This window comes from Paroedura picta, chromosome 15 (genome assembly GCF_049243985.1).
Source record: "Paroedura picta isolate Pp20150507F chromosome 15, Ppicta_v3.0, whole genome shotgun sequence".
NCBI classification, from domain to species: Eukaryota; Metazoa; Chordata; class Lepidosauria; order Squamata; family Gekkonidae; genus Paroedura; species Paroedura picta.
The window spans coordinates 912,302-932,096 of NC_135383.1; the positions used below are offsets into that span (position 1 = coordinate 912,302).

Below are 19,795 nucleotides of genomic sequence, written 5' to 3' on the forward strand. Positions count from 1 at the left end.
GGAAAAGGAGACCTGGAGCCCACTCCCTTCCTTCATTGCCAGCCTTGAAGCCCTGGTTCGAACCCGGACTCTTCCACAGAAGCCCGCCCCGTAACCTTTGGCCACTCGCACGCATTCTGTCTAACCTTCCTCACAGGGTTGTTGTGAGGATGAAAGGGAGAAAAGGAGAAGAGGGTGAGCCACTTTGGGTCCACATTGGGGAGCAAGGCAGGGCATAAATACGAGGGGAGTGAAAATCAGCCAATCAATGCAGATCTGTACAGAAAGCTTTGGGTTGGGGCCTGGTCCCTCTGCAAAGCCACAAACTGCCCGCTGCCCCCCCCCCAGGCTGGCTTTCTCTCTCTCTTCCAGCTGAAGGTGCCCCGAGGGATGGAGGATCCTCCACGCTAAACGGGTGCAGAGAGCCAGGGGCTGGAGCCTGCTATTGACACCCTTTGGAAATGATTCTGACAGTGTTTGTCGGCAGGAGGCGAGGCACAGGTGTGCGGAAGGGCTGGCTGGCTGGCTGGCATCAATTTCTTCTTTCTTCTGAGGAGAAAGAGCGCGAATTCACAGCCTTTGGAAAAGCTACCCGAGGGGCCGCTTGAAAGTGCCCCGGGGAGCTGAATGCTGCATTAATCAACCAGACTGGGGATTTCCGAGAGAGATCCAGATGGGGAGCCGCCTGAGTGTAGCAGCAGGAACGAGCAGGAGTCCAGGAGCCCCTGAAAGGCGCCCCAAATGTGCAGCAGGGGAGGCTCTCCCCAGAGGCCCTCCCAGAGACAGGATTTGCGGGGAGACCCACCATCTTGGGGCCTGCTGGTCAGAAGGCCGGGGAATGCCCCTCACCCTGAGTTTTCTGCTTTGGTACGTGGGACGGGTGAGTTGGCCAGGGTTTTCTGGATGCCGCTGGGACGGGATTTAAACATGTAACATCTCTTTTGCCCGTGTAATGCGCATTGGTGGCTTATTGCGGCAGGAGTCACGGGAGAAGCCAGTGTGCGGAAGCTGGACAGGGAAGAGAGGAAGATGTGAAAACGTGGGTTGTCCCCACAAGAGGGAAACGTAAAATCTGACGTCTGGGGCACGTCCGCAGGGGGGAAATGCAGAAGCTGTCAACAGGCAGCCACCCTGGCTCTGGGGGTCTCAAGCAGGAGATGAGCCGGTCAATGAAGCCGAGGCGACCAAACAGGACCCCCACCCACAACCCTTTCCCATGTGGGGGGGGGCCTTCAGGGTCTGCCGTGGAGCCTGACTCCCCCTCCCCCTGGAACTTTATGGGCAGGGGATGTCCTTTGTCCTGCAGAGAAAGCCCAGAGCTGTGGTGGCTCCAGGTTGTCATGGAGATCTCCTCTTCTGCGCACTGACCACTCCCGGAAGAAAGAAAGAACTGAAAAGCGGGAGAGGAACAGTCACCCCCTCTCTTGCCTGGAAACGCCCGCTTGTCCTCGGCTGTCCTTATCAGGAGAAGCCAGCAATGAGGGGGGCAGAAGAGGGATCCTGGGCTGTGGGGAAAGGAGGGACGCAGGCCCAGCGGGGCTCAGCTCTGCCCTCCACTCCCAGGCTGGCAGGAGACAGACTGGCATTCAGGCAAGAGGGTCTTGTGAGATGCCACGTCTCCCATGCGAGCCCATCCGGAGAGACCTGCTCTTTGCACATTTCTCGGAGGAGGGAGGGGCAGCTTCACCCGTTTTAATTTGGCACCCAATCTCACCTAAAGTGTAATTGGGGTATCCTCTTCCCATGAAGAATCCATGCGAATATCAGGGAAGCGAAAATGAAGATAATTTCTCCGGGAGCTTTGGCACCGCTTGTGGCCTCAAGTGGGTTCTCTCTCCTCCTGCCCCGCTGAGCTCAGGTCTCCTCTGGGGGTCGGCTGTTGGGGGCCCAGCCCGCTTTCTCCTCCAGGCCTTGGGCACACCCTCGTACTGCTCAAAGGGCGGCTGGCTCTCTTCCTGCAGAGTCCCGGCTTGGCCCAGAGGACTGCCGGGCCGGGTGGGGCGTGGGGGTGGGGTCACTTTCACCTGGAGTGGACTGCTGTCCAGTGATGGCTGCCCTCCCACGCAGCCTGCAGAGGCGCAGCCAGGCCTCTGCCATTTCTCTGCCTCGTGGGTCGAGGGGTGGCCAGCAGACGGATCATCAGTGGGATTCTCTGAGGCCCTCCAGCCCCGCCCTGGTGGTGGTCTTTCTGGGCCTGCTTCACACACACACACACACACACACACACACACTCTTACAGCCCTGCTGGGTTTGGGCCCTGTCCATTAGAACCACCAGCAAGCCCTTCTGGGTCGGAACTCTGATCCGGCCACTCCTGGCGGATCTTTCCCCCACCTTGCTTTGAGCCACAGAGATCGGTCCCCTGGGGGCCAGGATGGGCTCTCCCACCAGCGCATGGCCCAGGACCCCACAAGGGAGTCACGCGTGTCCTGCTGGGATGGGGGAGGCTCTGAGCAGGGTCTGGGGAGCGGCGGAGTCTTGAGGCGGCCTTCGGTGGCCAAACTGGCTGGCCGCGTTCAGCCCCGCTCTGCCTCCTGCCTGGCCAGGCCGCTGTCCCCGGGGTCTTTGTTTCTTGTTACAACAGGAGTGGGGTGGGGGTGGGGGGGGGTGGTTCCTCTGTAGCCTGGGAAGTGAGTTTTCATTATCACCGTCTCATTGCAATCTTGGGCCTGCCGGCAGAACTATCCGCTTTCTCCCAGGAGAAAAAGCGTCTATCGGTTTCTGCTGCCCCACGCCAACTAGCAGCTCTCTCGCCTTGGTGAGTGTGTGTGTGGGTGTGTGGGGGGGGGGGGGCTGTGCTTTCGCAGGATCGCATTCTTGTGGAGGCTCCATCATTCAACTTGTAGAGTCTGGTTTACGGGCTGGAGGAACACCTTCCGACGGCTGGGCCTCAGGGGCCCATTGCTTGGCTCCCAGACGTGCCAGCCGCCTCTGGCCTCAGTGGCGTGCTCAGGCCGAATGTTTGGGTGAGGTCATTTTCCCTTCTCCTCATTCAGCCCCAGAGAGCTCTTTCAAGAGCCCCCCTCCCCCCAGTTCCTGAGCCCACCTGATCTCCACGTTCTCCTGGGCAGACCAGCCAAGTGGCAGCCGTCCACAGTGGGGGCTGGGGGCTGGAGGCAGGGGGGGTCGCCTTGGGGCCAAGCTGGGAGGGGAGGGCTGCGGCCTCCTGCCGTCGGCAGTGGGTGGGTCTCATCTCGCCCTTCCCCAGCCGCTGAAGGTTGGCAGGGAGCAGCTCAAAGGCAGGAGACACCTGGGAGGACCAGGCTGGGGAAGGGGGCAGATGGGGCTGTCCTGGGGGGGGGGGGGCGGTGGTCTTGAGCAAGAGAGGCTGGCGTTAGGAGTGGCCCTGAGTTCCAGTCTTTCATCACAGAGTTGCTCCCTCCGTTTGGCAAGGGATGGCACACGGCGAGGCCTCTGCCAAGGCCCAGAGTCAACCCAGCTTGAGAGGAAGGTGTTTCCTGCCAACCTTCTGGTGTGCTTTCTCACTCTCTTTTCATCGCTCCCCCGGCACCCGCCTTCTTTGGCAGCAACAGCCCCTCACCCCAGCAAGGGGCACGGCCACTTTGCAAGCGAGATCCGGCCTCTTCCTAGCAGCTGTGCCCAAGGTCGCCGTGCCCGTCCTCGGCTTGTGTGCTCTTTGTCTCTCCCCCCCCCGGAGTTCGGGAGGAGGGGCAGAGATGCGTCTGGGCCAGGTAATGTGGCGGGGGGGGGGGAGAGCTTTGGTCGGTGTCAAAGCTGCGGAAGGAGCTTGGGTGGAGGTGAGGGGCAGGCAGTGCCTGGCCCCTGCCCCATGACCCAGGGAGGTGCCAGCCAGCCAGCCCAGCTTCCTTCATTTCTTTCCGTGGGTCGTGTGGCCGCCCCCCTCCCACATGCCGTGTTCCTCCTTGCTGTCTACCGCTTGCGGATTGCCCTTGGTGGTCGGGTTTTCGCAGAGGTGGGGGCAGGCTGGGGGTCCAAAACAGACCCCCCCCCAGTCCATCCATCTCACAACTCTCAGTCCAGAGTCAGAGTGTCTGCTCGGTGCGCAGAAGGTCCCAGGTTCAATCCCCGGCATCTCCACTTAAAAGGCCCAGGCGGGAGGCGATGGGGAAGAGCCCTGCCTGAGGCCCCGGAGCCACTGCCAGTCACCAGAAGGGCCAAAAAGACTGCAGCTTCACCCGCAGTCATGTGATGGGGTTGTAGCATTGCATGAAGATTGGCTTTTTGCAGCATTTTGGTACTGGGGAGGGGAGAGGATGCAAAGGAGCTGAGATCTGTGACAGAGGCCTGAGGCCGCTCCTGGGACTAATCTGAGAAGTTCTTTGCATTAAACTGGAATTAAGGAGAAGTAGAACAAATGCAGGGGGAAATTGAGGAAGAATAGCGGGACAGAAATGGGGAAATCGTCTCCTGTCCCTGGAGGGGAATTACAACAGAGGTTGTAATTACCTGGTTCAGAAAACAAATGTGTCCTTCTTGTAGGGTTGGCTGAATTATGAGTTGAGCACCATTCCCCCAAGGCTTGGTTCTTCTGCTGGCTTCTGCACAGGGGATGTCAGCTTTTTGCTAGGCCGTGCTGCTGATGTCAGCACACACACAAGGAGGGACAGCTCCTCAGTGAACCATGGAGCAAATCCCACAGAAATAAAAAACATCTCTGTGCCTTTAATCCGCCTCTATTTTTGTCCCCGGGCTCTAATCACAGCTTAGACCGGAGAGTGTAATAGTGCCCAAATAATGATTTTAAGACTCCGGGGAACTGTGAAGCCCCTGAGCTATTGGCTTATAGGGCCAAGCATTGGGGGCAGTCGCAAACGATAAGGCAGTCGAATGAAGCTGAGCCAAGATCCAGAGCTGGGGGGAAATAGGCCCAGCCAAGACTTCTCCCAGGCATCTCAGAGCTGCAGATTCTCAGCTGAGTGGAGGGCGGTCGATCCACAGCTCTGAAGGGGGAGGAGACAGAGTCAGAGAGGGGAGGGGTCCCTCAGTGGCTGCCGACTAACCGTGGTGACTGAAGGGAACCTCCATGTTCTGCAGCAGTGCCCCTCTGAATCCCAGAGCCAGGAGGCCTTTATGCTCTGCTGTTGCTTCTGGTTGGACAGGAGACTGAATTAAGTGGCCTGACCCAGCAGGGCTCTTCTGAGGCTCTTCTCAGGGAAAGGCCTCGGTCTCTGTGCCCTGTGGCTGGCCCTGCAGAGGAACTGGCTGGCTCTGCAGAGGAACTGGTGAGACGGGAGGCTCGACAGGAGGGACCCAACCTGGCCTGACCCAGCAGGGCTCTTCTGAGGTTTGAATGTCCCCTTGTTCTGCCGTAGCTTATAGCAACAATGTCCTCGACTTCTCTACAGTCTCAGGCTCTCCTTTAGTGCTTTTCAGGATGCCGGTTGGTGATTTGTTATAATCCTGGGCCTCCCCAGGGAAGGAGGGCTCCCCCCACAGGCCAGGGTGGCTCATGCTGCCTGGAAGCAGGCGTACAGGATCGCTTTGACTGGGGGGGGGGGGAGGAAACCAGCTTCCGGGATCTCCTGGGTGTGAGCAAGATGGGGAGCTGAGGACTAATTAGCAGCCGTCCCCCGGGGCCTGCTGCTCTTCCCACCGCCGCAGTTGTCAGCCCAGCCTCCTCCGTCCACCCGTCGGTCCGGAGGAAGGAGCTCTGCTCCAGCCCATCCGACAGGGTGAGCCAGGGTTGATGAATTCCAGATGCCGGCCACACTCTCCAAGCAGCGGCCTGATCGGCTCTGACAGGCTGGGATCCCCGCGGGGGTCGTGCCTGCCGTTGCCCGTTAAGAGAACGAGACATTCAAACCCTGCCCGACACCTCCGTGAGATGGCCAGAGGCTGCCGCCAGCGAGCGGTCATCCAAAGAGTGACAGGCAGGCATCTCCGCCTGGGTTGGGTGGGATCTCTGCCTCCCTTTGCTTTCAAAAAGGGGTGTCTTTGAAACATTCCAAGCCTGCTTGGCCACCCAGACTGGGTCCCCAAGGCAGCAGGATGACGGGAGGGCAGGCGGGTCCCCCAGAGCGGCAGGCGGGGTCTTCCTTTGGCCTGCCAGGCCTGTGTGCCCGGGGGGCTCCTTCGCCTTTGAGCCACCCGTGGCCATTTGGGTGAGGCTGAAGGCCGGACCCCTCTCCTCCCACCTGGGTGGGCTGCTCTCTGGCCAGCACAAGGTCTGGGGTGGCAGATTCCTGCCTGCTGCAGAGAGAGCCAGTGAGCAGGAAAGCAGGAGCCGAATTTGTCCTTAATTATTTCCACCGCAAGATGGAAACAGCTTGCTCTTGGAAAAACAAATTGAATGCTCTATTTGTTCCTAGGCCCTCGTAAGTCTGTTTGCTGATGCCAGTGGGGGGGGGGGGGTTGGGAAAAGGAGGCTCCCCCCGCCGCACTTTCCATAGCAACGGCTTTTAAGTGCCGCATCGCTCTGTCCGAGGCGGAGTCTTCTGCCCAGGCACCAAACGTGCTCGGAAGGTGGTTGAGCCCCGCAGGCTGCCCCTGCCTCTGCAGTTGGCCCGCAAGGGCGACCAGCCAGGCCCCTTCCTCCTTCTCCGCTCTGGGAAGCCGAGCAGAAGCACAGGAAGAGAGACGGTCAGCCACCCCACAGCCCGGCCCGGAGCCCTGCAGGGGGCAGAGGTTGGGGGGAAGCCTGGGCAGGGGGAATAATGCCACAGACCAGCTTGGGGACCCCAAACTGGAGCCCACAAGCCCCAGGCTCCTGCGGAGACCTCTCCACCCCCCCCCCCCAGTGTTTCTGGAGAGTGGGCGGGGCCAGGTGGGCCTTCTGCCTCTGTCCGGGATCGCGAAGACTTCCCCGCCCCCCGCCGGCCGTGCCCCTGAGCCCCCCCCCTCCCTCCCTCCCTCTCCGAGCCGCTCGTTATCTGGGGCCGGGAGAGCGCGACTTTTCCCGGCCAGACCGCGCCGGCTTAGGCGAATCCCTTCGCGCAGACCCCTTTACGGACCGCCCGCCGCCTCCCCGGCCGGAGCGCAGTCGGCGGTGTGTGTATGTGGGGGGGGGGCGGAGGTCTCCCCCGCCCCACCGGCGCGCTTCGGGAGGAGCGGTCCCCGCCTTGGACGCGCTCTCCGCTCCCAGGAAAGGCTCCGGCGACGCCGTGCGGGACAAGGCCGAGCGCGGCAAGGGGGCGGCAGGTGGGAGTCCCACCCCAACCCCCACCCCCACCCGCCGCTTCTGACACCACCCCATTCTCTGTCCAGCGTGCAACTCCTTTGCAGCTTTGTAGAAGGGAGCATAAGCAGAGCATGCCTGTCGCATTGTGTCATTTAATTTGTACCATTAATTTGCTAAACTGATGCTTGGCGCGACAGAGCTGATAAAAGGAAGAAAGCCCTTCCCCGAATCTCCCGCCTGCCTTGGCCGGAGTCCTCAGGGGGGCATGGGCATGGGCATGGGCAGCACTCCGCCCGGAAGGAGCCGATCTGCCTCCTTGGCAAGGGGCGGGAGGTTCGCGGGGGCCCTTCCAGCCGGCCGAGGCGGAGACCCCGAGCGGCAAGAGGGCAGCCGGTGCTGCGGCCCGGAAGCCTTCTAGAGTCGGTTGGGCCTCGCTGGTCCGCCAGTTCCCCAAAGGCCGCCTTTTCCAACAAGGCTCTCGCAAGACCAAGAGGCCAAGAGGAGCCGATCCCAAACGGGCAAGGGGTGCGTGGGGGTGGGGACTGGCAGGGCAAAGATGGGCCAGAGAGTGTTGCCCCCCCCCGCAGAAGCCCCCTTTGCGGTTTCAGGCAGATCCCCAGATGACCGCTCTCTTTCTCCGGGTCGTTGCCAGGGTAGCTCAGGGGCAAGAGGATCGGTTGCCCATAGGACTGAACAGGGAGGGGGCACCAGAAGGGCAAGGGCGGCCTAGCTTGGCACAGCAGCAACAAGAGGGCAAGGGGAGGGAAGGCCTCGTCCTGCGTGGTGCATGAGCCAACCTAGCATGGAGGCTGGGGTCCGCTTCCTGGAAGAATTATCTGCCCAGGGAGGGGGAAGGCCTACTGTGAGCCCGCCCATGCCAGGAGACGGCCAGGGGCCCCTTCCCTGGGAAGGCCTCCCTCCCTCTCCCTCCCTCCCTCCCAGAGCCCCACCTCCCCACGTCCGCATCTATTTATTTATTCCCCAGAGGTGACTTCTAGAGTCTATTAGCACCATCTGTGTCTTCACATTTCCGTGGAGGAGACATTCTGACACAGCCTCCAGGTGCGTTATTTCATTAGCAGATTCGCGCCTTGTCAGGTCTGATCTCAGAGATGCCGCGTGCAATTTGGACGTGGGGCAGCCACCTTGCACAGCGCAGTGCAGCGCTGGATCTGCCCCCGCCCCCTAAGGCAGGCAGGCAGGCAGGTACCTGCTGTTTGTCTTTGGGGCATCTTGTGAAATGCCACTGAGAGCAGCCGCCCTTGCCCCCCCCTCCCCACGCCTGTCAGGGGCAGGGGGCTGCTGCGTGTGGCTTCTGCCACTTGAATTCAGGCCCGGCTGCAGCCCCTGAGGGACGTTTCTGGAACTTCTCCCTGGATTTTGCATTTTCTGATTATTGACTTCAGAGCAGTAAGAAGCCTCCATTTTTCTGCCCCCCCCCGAAGAATCTGGGGCTGGCAGCAGGCTGGTGAGGGTCGGGGGGGGGGGTGGAGTCCCTCAGGCTACATTTCCCAGGATTCCTCTGGGGACCTTTGCGACACCACCGTAAGCCTGCGGGATGGCTCTGCCCTCCACCTCCCCTACCAGGCTCCACAGAAAAAGTGATGGCCACGGGGGAATCGCAGCCCCAGGAGGAGGGAGGACAATCCCACCCTGTTGAAAATGCTGCCTGGGAGGGGGGCGGGGGGGGGCGTCTGAGATGGGCGAAGTCAAGAGGGCCGGCAAAGGCGTTCAAAGATGCCGCCTGCTCCGTGGCGGTTCCCTCTCCGCCTGTCATTCCCTCCGGCGCTCTTTCGGGATTCATCTCTCTCTCTTGCGGGACTTTGAATGCCGCTTGCTGAAGTTTGTGGATCAAAGTCTCTTTATTTCGTTGCCTTTTTCTTTTCTGTTTCTTCCAAATCCTCACCCCCTGGATAATTCTCTCTCTCTCTCTCAACTTTTGTACTAATTTATTTTTAAACATGGCCTAACTGCAACGAAGCTGAAGGAAGAGTTTGGGTGGGGGAGAGAAAGAATACATTCTTTTCTAATCTTATGGCTGGGGTGGTGGGGGAGGGAGGGAAATACTACAGGAGACAATCCAGTTGACAATCGAGTGTGTTTAAGAAATTAGGCTCAATGGCCAGAGGCGGGCGGCAGGCAAAACGCCGCTGCGTGCATGTGGGCCTGCTAAAATATTTATACGCACCTTTCAGTTCGAGAATCCACAAAGCAGCTAACAGACATGCATTAAACAATGTGAGTTAAAAGCACAACCACAGACACAAAACACACTAATAAGGGTGGCGGAGTCCCATAAATCCTGTGGAAACGTTTGGCAGGCCGGACGGACCCCAAAGTGGCTCTCCAGGAAAAGCACCGTCTTTGCCTGGCCGCTGAGTCCCAGCGCAGAGGGAGGGACTGACTTGTTCTTCCTTGAGGGATGGCTCTGGCCACTTGTGGTTGTGCTGAGGCCGGCCCTCCAGTGCGGGCCTTCCTGATGAGACCCTGGGAACCTCCGTGAACGGCCGGGGGGGGGGCTGGCTCATAGACCCCAGTTGCCACCTGCATTCCCATGAGACTTCCAGAAGGTATCCAGACACAACCCAAACCCCGGGGCAGCTGGGGTCCAGCTAGGAGAGCCTTAGGCTGACCGCTTCTTCCTTGCAGGTCACGGATGGTGGAACCATCAAGCAGAAGATTTTCACCTTTGACGCCATGTTCTCCACTAACCAGTCCCACATGGAGAACTACCGGAAGAGGGAAGACCTGGTGTACCAGTCCACCGTGCGGTAAGTCCTGGGTCCCCACCAGAAGGGGGGTGGGGCAAGGGGTCCCTTGGCTGCTTCCGGCTGGACCCGCTGGTGTCTTCTGAGCCGCTGCATTCTGCCAATAGCTGGCACACCCTTTATGCGCGTGGGATCAGGTCATGATCGTATCTGTAATGCTAATGAACGGAGGCTGAATAATGCTGAGAATACGTTCATCCTACGGGGCCAATTTGAGGAACGCAAGAGAGAGCTGGATTTGCACGCGGCAGGAGAAGAGAAGTAGCAGGGGGTGATTTTGAGCTGGAACACGGGGTGAGGCTGAGCCGCGCCGTCTAGTGGCTTCGGGGTCTGACTGGGATCTGGGAGCCCGGGTTCGAATCCCCACTGGTGCCATGGAAGCCGGCTGGGTGACTTGGGGCCAGCCTCACCTGCCTGACAGGTTTGCTGTGAGGATAAACCAGAGGAAAGGAAAAGGAGGTCAACAGATCTGGGCCCCCTGGGGTCAACAAAATGCTGGGCACCCCCAGGGAGTTGCAAGGGCTCCAAATGCAGCTGCCTTCAGCCTCCCCTCTCAGGATGCCTCTCAGGTTCTCCCCTCCCCTCGTAGCTTGGAGGTTTGCATCGAGGGCGGGGGGGGGGAGTTTTCCTGGGAAATGAAGATGTCAAAATGCACGGTGGATATTTCACACACAATGTGTTCTGGAGAGGGGAGGTGCTGGGGGGGGGAGCATCTGTAATAAATTCAAGGCGGAGGGAGAGGGGGAGAAAAGTGTGTGTGTGTGTGGGGGGGGGGAGATGACAATACAAAAAAATCTGCAGGCCCAACAACCCAAAGCGTTGCCACCAAAGTTTGATGCGCCAGCTGCGGTCGGGGCTTCCTCATTGGCTGGGGACACTTCAGGGACAAGAAACACACATTTACATATAAATGAAGATATTTACAAATTAATGCATTTTGAGCAAGAGAGACTCAAGGCGAGGAAGATTTAGTGGAAGGAACAAGAGGCCATTTTCCTAAGGAAAATGGGGACCGCGTTATCCATGGGGTGGCTCCCCCAGGCAGAGCAAGGCCAGTTGGCCAGTGAGCCTCTCCCTTTAGGGTTTGCTGCCTTGGACAGAGGCCAGGGACTGGGGAGGCCCCGTAGGAGCATCATCCACCAGCCACTGGCAGCTGGAGAACTCCCAGAATTACAACTTGTCTTCAGGGGGGGAAATAGAACCCCAGAATCCTATAGCAGGAAGGCATCTAGCCCCACCCCCATCCCACTGCTGAACTAGACCCCTAGAATCCTAGAGTGTGAAGGGGCCATGGAGGCCATCTAGTCCACCCCCTGCTCAGGGCAGGACCAGCCTAAATCATTCTAGGAGAAGGATCTGTCCAGCCGCTGCTTGGAGATGTCCAGTGAGGGGGAGCTCCCCACCTTCTGAGGCAGCCCATCCCACTGCTGAACTACTCAGACTGTGGAAATGTTTTCCCTGCTATCTAGCCAGTACCGTTGTCCACGTGGCTTAAAGCCATGACTGTGGGTCCTGCCCTCTGCGGCCAACAGGAACTGCTCCCTGCCCTCCTCCAAGGGCCAGCCTCTGAAATTCTCCCTCCCCTGAGCCCTCCCTGGCTCCACCCCCAGAAGCTCCAGGAATCTCACCGTCCCCAGGTTCACCGGCTCTGCGGCCAGCCGCTGCCTCTCTGCCTCTCCAGACTGGGCCCTGCCTGTGGCCAAAGCAGCTCTTGTGGGTCAGGCTTGGAAGGCATCTGCTTGCTCAGATAGGCTGGAGGGGGGGTCTCATCACTCACAGCCCTTTGGGGGGAGGGACGGAGCCCCTTGCCTTCCAAACCCTCCTTGGGGCCAAGCCAGGGAGGGGTCCCTGGAGGCATTTCTTCCTGAGAGCTCCCCAGGCCTGGAGTTCACGGTCGGGGTGGGTGGGGGCTTGGCCATCTGGGAGGACTTCTGCCAAAGGTGCTTCTGGGGACTGTGGGGGTCCTGGAGGTGTCCGGCCTGAGCCCTGGGACTGGCCAGGGTCAGAGCTTGCCGCACTGCCGGCCTTGCCTCAAGGTCTGCTGAGCGAGACAAGAAGGGGGTGCTTATATAGGGTCAGCCACCAATCACAACGGGGAGGGGTGGAGCTTGTATGGGGGCAGCTGCCAATCACTGTGGAAGGGGCGGAGCTAGGCACCTGAGGCCCAGGAGGCAAAGGCCAAGGAGGAGTGGAGCCTGGCCCAGGCCTGGACCTTCCCGACAGCTTCTGCAGAGCAGAGCACCCTTCCCCACGTGTGGCCGGCCCCCTCGTGCCGCGCTCCCCCTTCCGCGTGGCAGAGAGTCTCCCGAGGCCTTGCTGGCCTTGCAACGGGGCGTTCCCCTGGGGCGGGACTGATCCTTCCTCCCGGAGGAGGCCGAGGGCGGAGGAGATGCTGCGAGTCCCTAATTGCTCGGGAGATGCTGCTCGGAAACAAAATCGCCTCATTTTGCCGTCTGGCAAAACATCAATTTCTTTTCAACGGCAAGGGAATTATCCAGCTTTGGCTCTTCTTCCTTTCTTTCTTTCTCTCCGACTTCTGAGACAGGCGATTCGTCGTTCCTCCTCTCCGTTTGGGGACTGGGCCGAGGTTGAGTCTGGCGCTGGGTGCCCCCCGGTGCCCCTCCTCCCTGCCGAAGTACTGAAGTGGAAAGTCAGATTCTGAGGAATCGTAGCATTTCCCAAAAGCTGCAGCCCATTTTGGCTTTGATGTGCTTGTGTTTCAAGCAGGCAGATAAACAAATGAACAAAATGAAAGCTACATCAGAAAGGCAATTTAAGAAAAGAAGAATTCATCATTTTTGAGGGGGGGGGGAATCTTTATGGGAATCTTCCCGAGAGCAATCTACTTTGCAAGACACACACAGCACGGCTCAAGTTTAACACAGCTGCTGGAAGCTCTGTAATTCTGCATTTCCCCTGTTTTCCTTCAGCACTTGCTTTGTGTGTGTGGTTGTGTGTGTTTCCTTCTGAGGGGACAAGAGCCAGGGATGGTCTATGCCTGGGGAGGCCCCAGATCAAATCCCTACTCTGTCCTACAGCACATGTGGGGGCCCTGGGGTGGGCCACCTTTGTGCAGCCTACCTTATAGGGTTGTTTTGGGGCAGAAACCTGTGGAGGAAAGAATAGCTCCTTGGTCCTGAGGCCTAGTTTGAATCTGCACCGCTCTCTTCTCTCTCTCTCTTTCCAGCCCCACTCCCAGTCTGTGTGCAGCTGCCACTCCTGGAGAAAGGTGTGGTGGGAGAGGGGCAGCCTTACCTGGTGTCCCACCAGCAGCCGCCCTTGGCTGCCCTCCTCTTTGGCCCCAGGTGGTCAATAGCAAGGAGGGGGAGGGGCACATAGGAGCCCTGTGGGGGGGGGACTGGGGGTGTGCAGCTGTCCCCCCATCCATCGCCTCACAGCCTGGTGGTGCTGGTGTGCTTTTGAAGGAGGCGAGAGCCCTGCCCCCTCTCTTCCAGGGAGCCCCCCCTCCCTTTCCCTCCTGGCACATCTCGTTGCGCTGGGGGCAGCCTGCCGCAATTAATGGCGCCCTGCAGCAACAAGAGCTGCCGGCAGATTCCTAATCAGCACCCATTCATTGTGTTCTTTAGCCGCTTCCACCAGGGCCTGGTCATGGCTCTGCTGGCCGCTGCTTCCAGCCCCCTGCGAAACGCCTCCCCCGCCCCGCTGGTGCCACCCACCCACCCACCCGCCAGCCCTCCTTGGCAGAGGGCTTGGCGCCCCCCAGGGGCAGGCCAAGGGGATGCTCTGAGCCAGGCTAGACCACGCTTGCAAGGCGGGATGGGTGCCCTAATCCTGCAGCGCCAGCCCCCCTGCTCCGGCACCCACTTCGCCCGGAGCTCCCTGAGGCCCAGCCCAAAATGCCGTGGACCTAGCCGAAGCCTCCTCCTGATATCACATTGCCCCGTGGGGACCCATCTGCGGAGCAGGCCTGCCTGGACAGGAAGGGGATTCGACTCTGCACTTGTGGGTCCTCACAGGGAACCTCCTCATGGTTCCAGGTCTGCCAGTCATGGAACTGGACTAACTGGAAGCGGGGGGCAGCTTCCTCTGGATTCCTAGAGGAAGCAGAGATGGGTTTTGCCACCCAAAGGAGCCTCAAGCGTCTCCCTCTCCCTAGAAAAACGAGTAGCATCTACAAAAGGAAGACATGGACATGAGAGAAATTTTGGGGGGCAATCCTTAGGTTCCCTCCAGATAGACCCAAAATGGGCCCACGGGTCAAGACCTTGCCCAGTGCATGGCCTTGCCCAGAGAGGCAGGAGGGGTCCGCCCCACGAGTCCTTCTCTGGCTTTGGCCGAGTGCCCGTCCTGCCCTCCTCATCTTGCTTCCTGTGCTTCCACCTCTGCCCCGAAGCGTGTGGCTTGACTCATTCACCTGAGTCTTTGGGTTGCATTTTTCTTCTCCAGATTGTGGTCTCTCCCCCCCCTCCCCTGGGGCTCTGTTGTGGTGCAGACGGCATCCGTGGTTCCGTCGGTGGGCTTGGCTATGGGGGCTCCTGTGTCTGGGCCAGCTGCCCCACTTCCACTTGGGGTCCCGGGACCCCCAGTCCGTCGGCTGCAGCTGCCTGGAACAGCTGGTTCACCTGGTGGAGCTGCTTTCCCGGAAGCCTCGTCTGTTCTGCCACGGGGGGATGGAGCTGTGTGGGGAGACGGCTGACATAAATCCGGACAAAAATAGAAACCGGGATCCAGACAGACGTGCAAAATAAATAAATAAGCCCCCCCCCCAAACACACGCACTGCCGCACTGCCTCCCCCCCACACACACACACACACCCGGCAAGAAATCACAGGCAGGCCGGTGGCTTTATTACTAATTATGCTGTTGGCTTTATGGCTTGGGGTATAAAACCCAAACTGAGGTATAAAAATGTTAAAGAGAGAATTAATTTAAGGAGAAAGGCTGGGATATTGCACTTTATTTTTGGGTGCTATTTCTTGAGAATTGGCTGGAACATATTTCAAGGCTTGTTCCTCCAAGTGCAGGGGGGGGGGGACATAAAACTTGCCTGCAACCCAGAATGGGCTGTGATTGTCCTTGCAGAGCCCCTGCCTCAGCTTCCTCCCTTACTGTTTGGGGACCCTCTCTCTGCCTTCCTCTTGCCGGTACAAGAAGCATCTTCCAGCCTCCTCAAGCCCAGTCTCCAAGGGGCCCTTTCAGATCTGCCCTGAAGCCTGAAGCTCCCAGCAGGGAAGGGGGGGGAGGAAAGGAGGGTTATGGCCTATGAAGAGCTCCATGCAGAAGCAGATAGCAATAATCACTGGCCAGATGGCAAGACTTTGGGGAGGTTGGTTTGTCCCTCACGTTTACATTCTAGATGTAAAGGTCCTTCTTTTATACCTGGCCAGTCTCCCCAGCTGTCCTCCACTCTATCCTCACAACAATCCTGTGAGGTAGGGTGAGTTGAGAAGGCGTGTCTGGCCCAGAGTCACCCAGCAAGCTTCCTTGGGGATTCGGACTTGGGGCTTCCAGATCCTAGCCCAACACTGACCGCTAGGCCACACTGCCCCTCCCGTGGGTGTGGCCTCCAACAGGGGATCCGATCTCTGTCATCCGGGGACCAGTTGTAAAAGCAGGAGATCTCCAGGCCCTGCCTGGAGGTTGGCCACCCTGTTTTAGCTACTCAGCCGTGTCCGTGTGCTTGGAGCGGAGGTTTGCCCGCCGGCCCTCCCCACCGCTTTGGACCGCGCATTCCGCCAGCTGGTTCCGCTCGGCGTGAACGGCCCCTTCCCCTCCGGTGCTCCTGGCCGATCGATGCCATCGACCCCTTCTGGCTGGTTTAATCCAAAGTGTTGTACGAGCAGCTCCTCTGTTGTGGTGCAATTAGAGCAGAGCGGGAGCCCTGGGGCAAGGCCCAGCCGCAGAAGCCTGGCCAACACTGCACAGCCCTGGGGAGGATTCCTGAGCCCGGGGGACGTCTGCCTCCCCGAGAGAGAGAGAGAGAGAGAGAGAGAGAGAGAGGGGGGGGGGGTCTCTGGCAAAGGGAGCCTGGGTGCTCAGAGCAGGCCTCCCTGGCAGAGTGGGACTCTGGTCCAGCACTTCCTCCCCAAAACCACCCCAGCTCTCTCTCATGTTGCGTTTCCCCTGTGCACATCTGACGGAAGAGTCTTTAGCTGGTCCCGTTCCTTTTGCCTTTTCTGCCGTAATTTTTGCACCGGGAGGACGGTGTCGTAAGCGCAGCGACTCTGTGTTCAACATTCTCTGTGCTTCCCTACTGCACATGAGAGACATGCACGGAATGCAGACGTGTCTTCCAAGAGACAATTGAAACCCCCCTGGAGGAAACCCATCTGAAGAAGAATAAAACTGGGCCCACCGGCTCCTCTGGAGCGAAGGGAGGATTTGCCCTCGGGCGGGGCGGCCTCCTCCCCTGCTGCTGGGTTTCCCCTGCAAGACCTCGCCTTGCCCTTCACTCTTTGCCCCTCTTGGCTTTTGTTTGAGCGTTGACAGGTACAAAATAAGCGAGCGCGGGGAGGGGGGGGCTCTTCTCTGCCTCTTGTCGGTGTGAGTGATCCAGAGAGGGAAGAGATCAAGACACATCCCCCCCCCCCCAGCCCAAGTCTGGACTTGGTTTCCCCGGCAGCCGGCCGCTCAGTCACCAGTTTGATTACTATGGAATTTTTTGACATGACTAATTATTGTTTTGCAAGTATTTCTGGGGCTTTGCTAATTGATTACATATTCCCTGACTTGACAATTTTGCTTTTCCTGTTTGAATGCAAAAGCCTTGCCTCCCCCCCCCCCTCCTGCGAGGCGCCCTCTTTGTTTGTTATTGACTCGGCTCTCTCTCTCTGGCAGGAGGGCATTTTTCACAGGGAGCGCATGGAGATGCTGAGGGAGGGGCGGAGGGGTGGAGGGGCGGGGGTGGATCGCAACTCCAGCTTCTCCCTCCGACTGATACACAAACTCACCCACCCACCACACCACTGTGTCTCTTTATTATGCTTATAAGGAGCACAACTTGCTATGTGAGTGTGACGAGAAACCCACAGGCTCCCTGAGTACCTGCAGAGCAGCCCGAAGGTCACAGCACCGGTCTTGAGGGCTCCAGGTGCAGAGGCGGCCTGTCTCTGCCCACCAGGTGCTCAGGGCAACTGTGGGGGTGGGGGTGGGGGGGGGTGGCCATCATGTTTGAATCTCAACCTTTCTTGAGGCCTTTGAATGCTTGAGTGCTTCAGGCCAGGCAGCTCCCTGGGGGCTGGGGGGGGGGGCTGGGGGAGCATTCCCCATGTGGCAGCAGGAGGAGGGCTCACGCCCCGACACAGGCTCTTCCCTCAGTGGGTCTCCTCAGTGGGGAGAGGGGGAAGGCCAGCTGCCAATTCCAAGGAAGGAAGAAAAGGGATGGAGCAGCCTAGCAGAGGGGGGGGGGCTCTGCTGGAATAATTACCCCCCCCCAGCATCGGGTTTCCTGTCTGAGCCACCCAGGCCCATGCTGCCTTTTGCTGCATCAACGCAGGTGATTGTGCTGTGCTAGGAAGGTGACCAGCAGGTGGGAAGGCACCACAGAGGCCATCTAGCCCAGCCTCCTGCTCAGTGCAGGATCAGCCTCCAGCATGCAGGACAAATGTCCGCCCAGCTGCTGCCAGTGAGGGGAGCTCGCCTCCGCCATGGCAGAGAATGACCCCGTAGCCGGCAGGGGCTAGGTTTCTGGCCCTCCTCTCTGCCCCAGCCCTGAGCGGCACGAAGGCACAGGCGCGGCCAGCCGGCCTTGTGCAGATTGGCTGAATTCCTGCGGAGGGGAGAGATTCTCGTGGAGGGTTTGTGGTGGGCGAGGGGGGTTCGTGCACCACCTGGGCTATCTGTGGGAGGGAGGGAGGGAGCAGCCTCCTCCTGGTGTCTTAATGACAGGACAAGACAACCGCAGCGGGCAGGCCGGGAGCTTTAATCTGTCACCTGTAAAAACAGGCCGTTTTCTGGATCGTTGGCTCTGGGTCGTCGCTGTGGCCGTCCTTGTCGTCATCAGAGCTTTCCGGCGCTTGCTTGCTGCCACGATGGCTCTGTGGGTTGTGAGTTGCCGGCTGAACGAGGCAGCGCCAGTCAGCCATGACCAACAGCTGGTCACAGAATTGGGGGGATGCTCAGCGGAGCAGGAGAGCAGGTCTGTCAGTGGCTGTGAGCCACAGGGGGGAGGGGCAGTAGCCCTTGGGGAGCCAGGGGTTGGGGGGCAGCCATGGAGGAGGGGGGGGGGCTTGACTCAAACTCTGTCCTGGGCCTTGCGGAATAAGGGGCAGGAAAGAGGGACGGGGACGGGGGTGGGGAGGGCCAGGCCTGCCCAGCTTCGCAGCCACATTAAGGCCAAAGGGAAGCGGGTTCCTGCCCACCCTTAGCCATGAAGAGCGCAGAGTGTCTTCCTCAGCAACAAGAATCACAGTTCCCAGCTAAGTAAATCGCACAGCATTATTTATTCCAGACACAGAGCTGGGCTGGTCATAAAAATGCAAGATATATTGGGAAAGAAATGAAAAAATGCAGGGCCCTGCAGGCGGGTCTCGGCCATGAACTGCCGCAAGGTTTTGAGAAGCCCGGGATGGGGCAGCTGCTCTGCTGGCCTCGGACGGCCCCTGGTGGAGGAGGACACCCCGGGAGGGCCACGTTTGGGGCGGGAGTGCTGCATTCTGGAATCGTGGCCGGTGGCTGCTCGGCAACTGGGAACGACGAGCTGCCCCTCTAAAGGGCTCTTGGCCTTCTCCTGCAAGCCACGCAGGCACCCTGAGCCCTCCCCGACGTGGGCTGGGCTGGGCGTGTGTGTGCATCAGAGCGGCCGGCCCTCCTTCAAGGCTCCTTGAGGTCTAAAAATACAGCGGTGGCCCATTTGCCAGCCGTCTCCGACCTTCGTCAATGAGAAGTGAGCCTGGCACACTCGGAGAACAGACGTCGGCATCGCCACCCCTGCTTCCGTTGGCACTGAGCGGGCAGGCAGCCAGCCCCCACGCCAGCCCCTCACCCCCCGCCCTGGACGAGCCATGCTTGGCCGTGCCCCTGCCCTGCTTCTGGGACGGGAGGCTTCACTGGGCACGGCGCACCAGGGACTTCCGTGGGGCGGTGGAGTGATGCGTCCCAGACTTTGATGGCAGCCCAGGGTGGCTTTTGGGGGCTGGTGCCTGTGAGACCACCAACATTTGTGGCCCAGGGAGGAGCTTGGAGGGGACAGAGACCCTTGTTGGACGGAGAGAGGCCTGGGGATTGGGGGACGTGTTCCCCACCATTGCCACACTGACCCTCAGCTGCAGCAGTGCTCCCCCCACAGCGCACCTTCTGTTTGCGAGGGGAAGAGCCCATAGCTCAGCCGTCTGAGGGGAGGCATTAAACCCTCAAACTGTCCCCCTTTATTTTATGTCCCTCGCCGAGGAGCCTCTTTCCCTCTTCCCGGCCTGCTGTGCGGATAAGTGCTGCATCCGGGCTTCATGGCGCACACACAGCTCCCCTCGCCCGCCAGCATCTCGACGCCACTGGAGCAGCGCATCTCCGGCCCCCTTTGTGCCCGTCGAGATAAACTGTGCTTGGCGTTCTTTTAATGAAGCGTCGGCAGAAAAAATGTAGCTCAGGGCAGCTTCCTTCTCTGTGGGCCTCTTTTATGATTTCTCTGCAAATCAAGTCCACCCCCCCCAAGTGAGGGTCTGGAGGACTTAGCAAGGAGACGAGCCCCTCTTCCCAGCCCTCGACCCTGCCTGTTGAGAGAGGAGAAAAGTCGGTGCTGGGTCTTAGGCGGGGGGGGGGGGGGGTTGTGTGTGTGTGTGTTTTGTGTGTGTGTGTGTTTTGCGTGTGTGCGTGCTCCGGAAGGCCTTGCTCAACACTGGAGCAACAACTAGAAGCCACCTGCTCCCTGATGTGGGAGTTCTGGGATTTCCTTGTCTGGTTTCAAAGTGGAGCGGGGCAAGGTGTTCCCTCTTGTTTTGTTTCTTAATTTACACATCCGGAGGCCTGTTTCGCCTGCATCGTTTGCCCCAG

At 59.6% G+C, this 19,795-nt stretch overlaps 1 protein-coding gene across 1 annotated transcript in view; it reads left to right on the plus strand.

Moving 5' to 3' along the window:
• Positions 1-19,795, plus strand: part of IGSF21 (immunoglobin superfamily member 21) — a 78,475-nt gene that overhangs the window by 38,332 nt on the left and 20,348 nt on the right. The window contains exon 3 of the mRNA XM_077311720.1: positions 9,728-9,849. Within this exon, the coding sequence (XP_077167835.1) occupies positions 9,728-9,849 (122 nt within the window). The remainder of the gene's footprint in view (positions 1-9,727; positions 9,850-19,795) is intronic.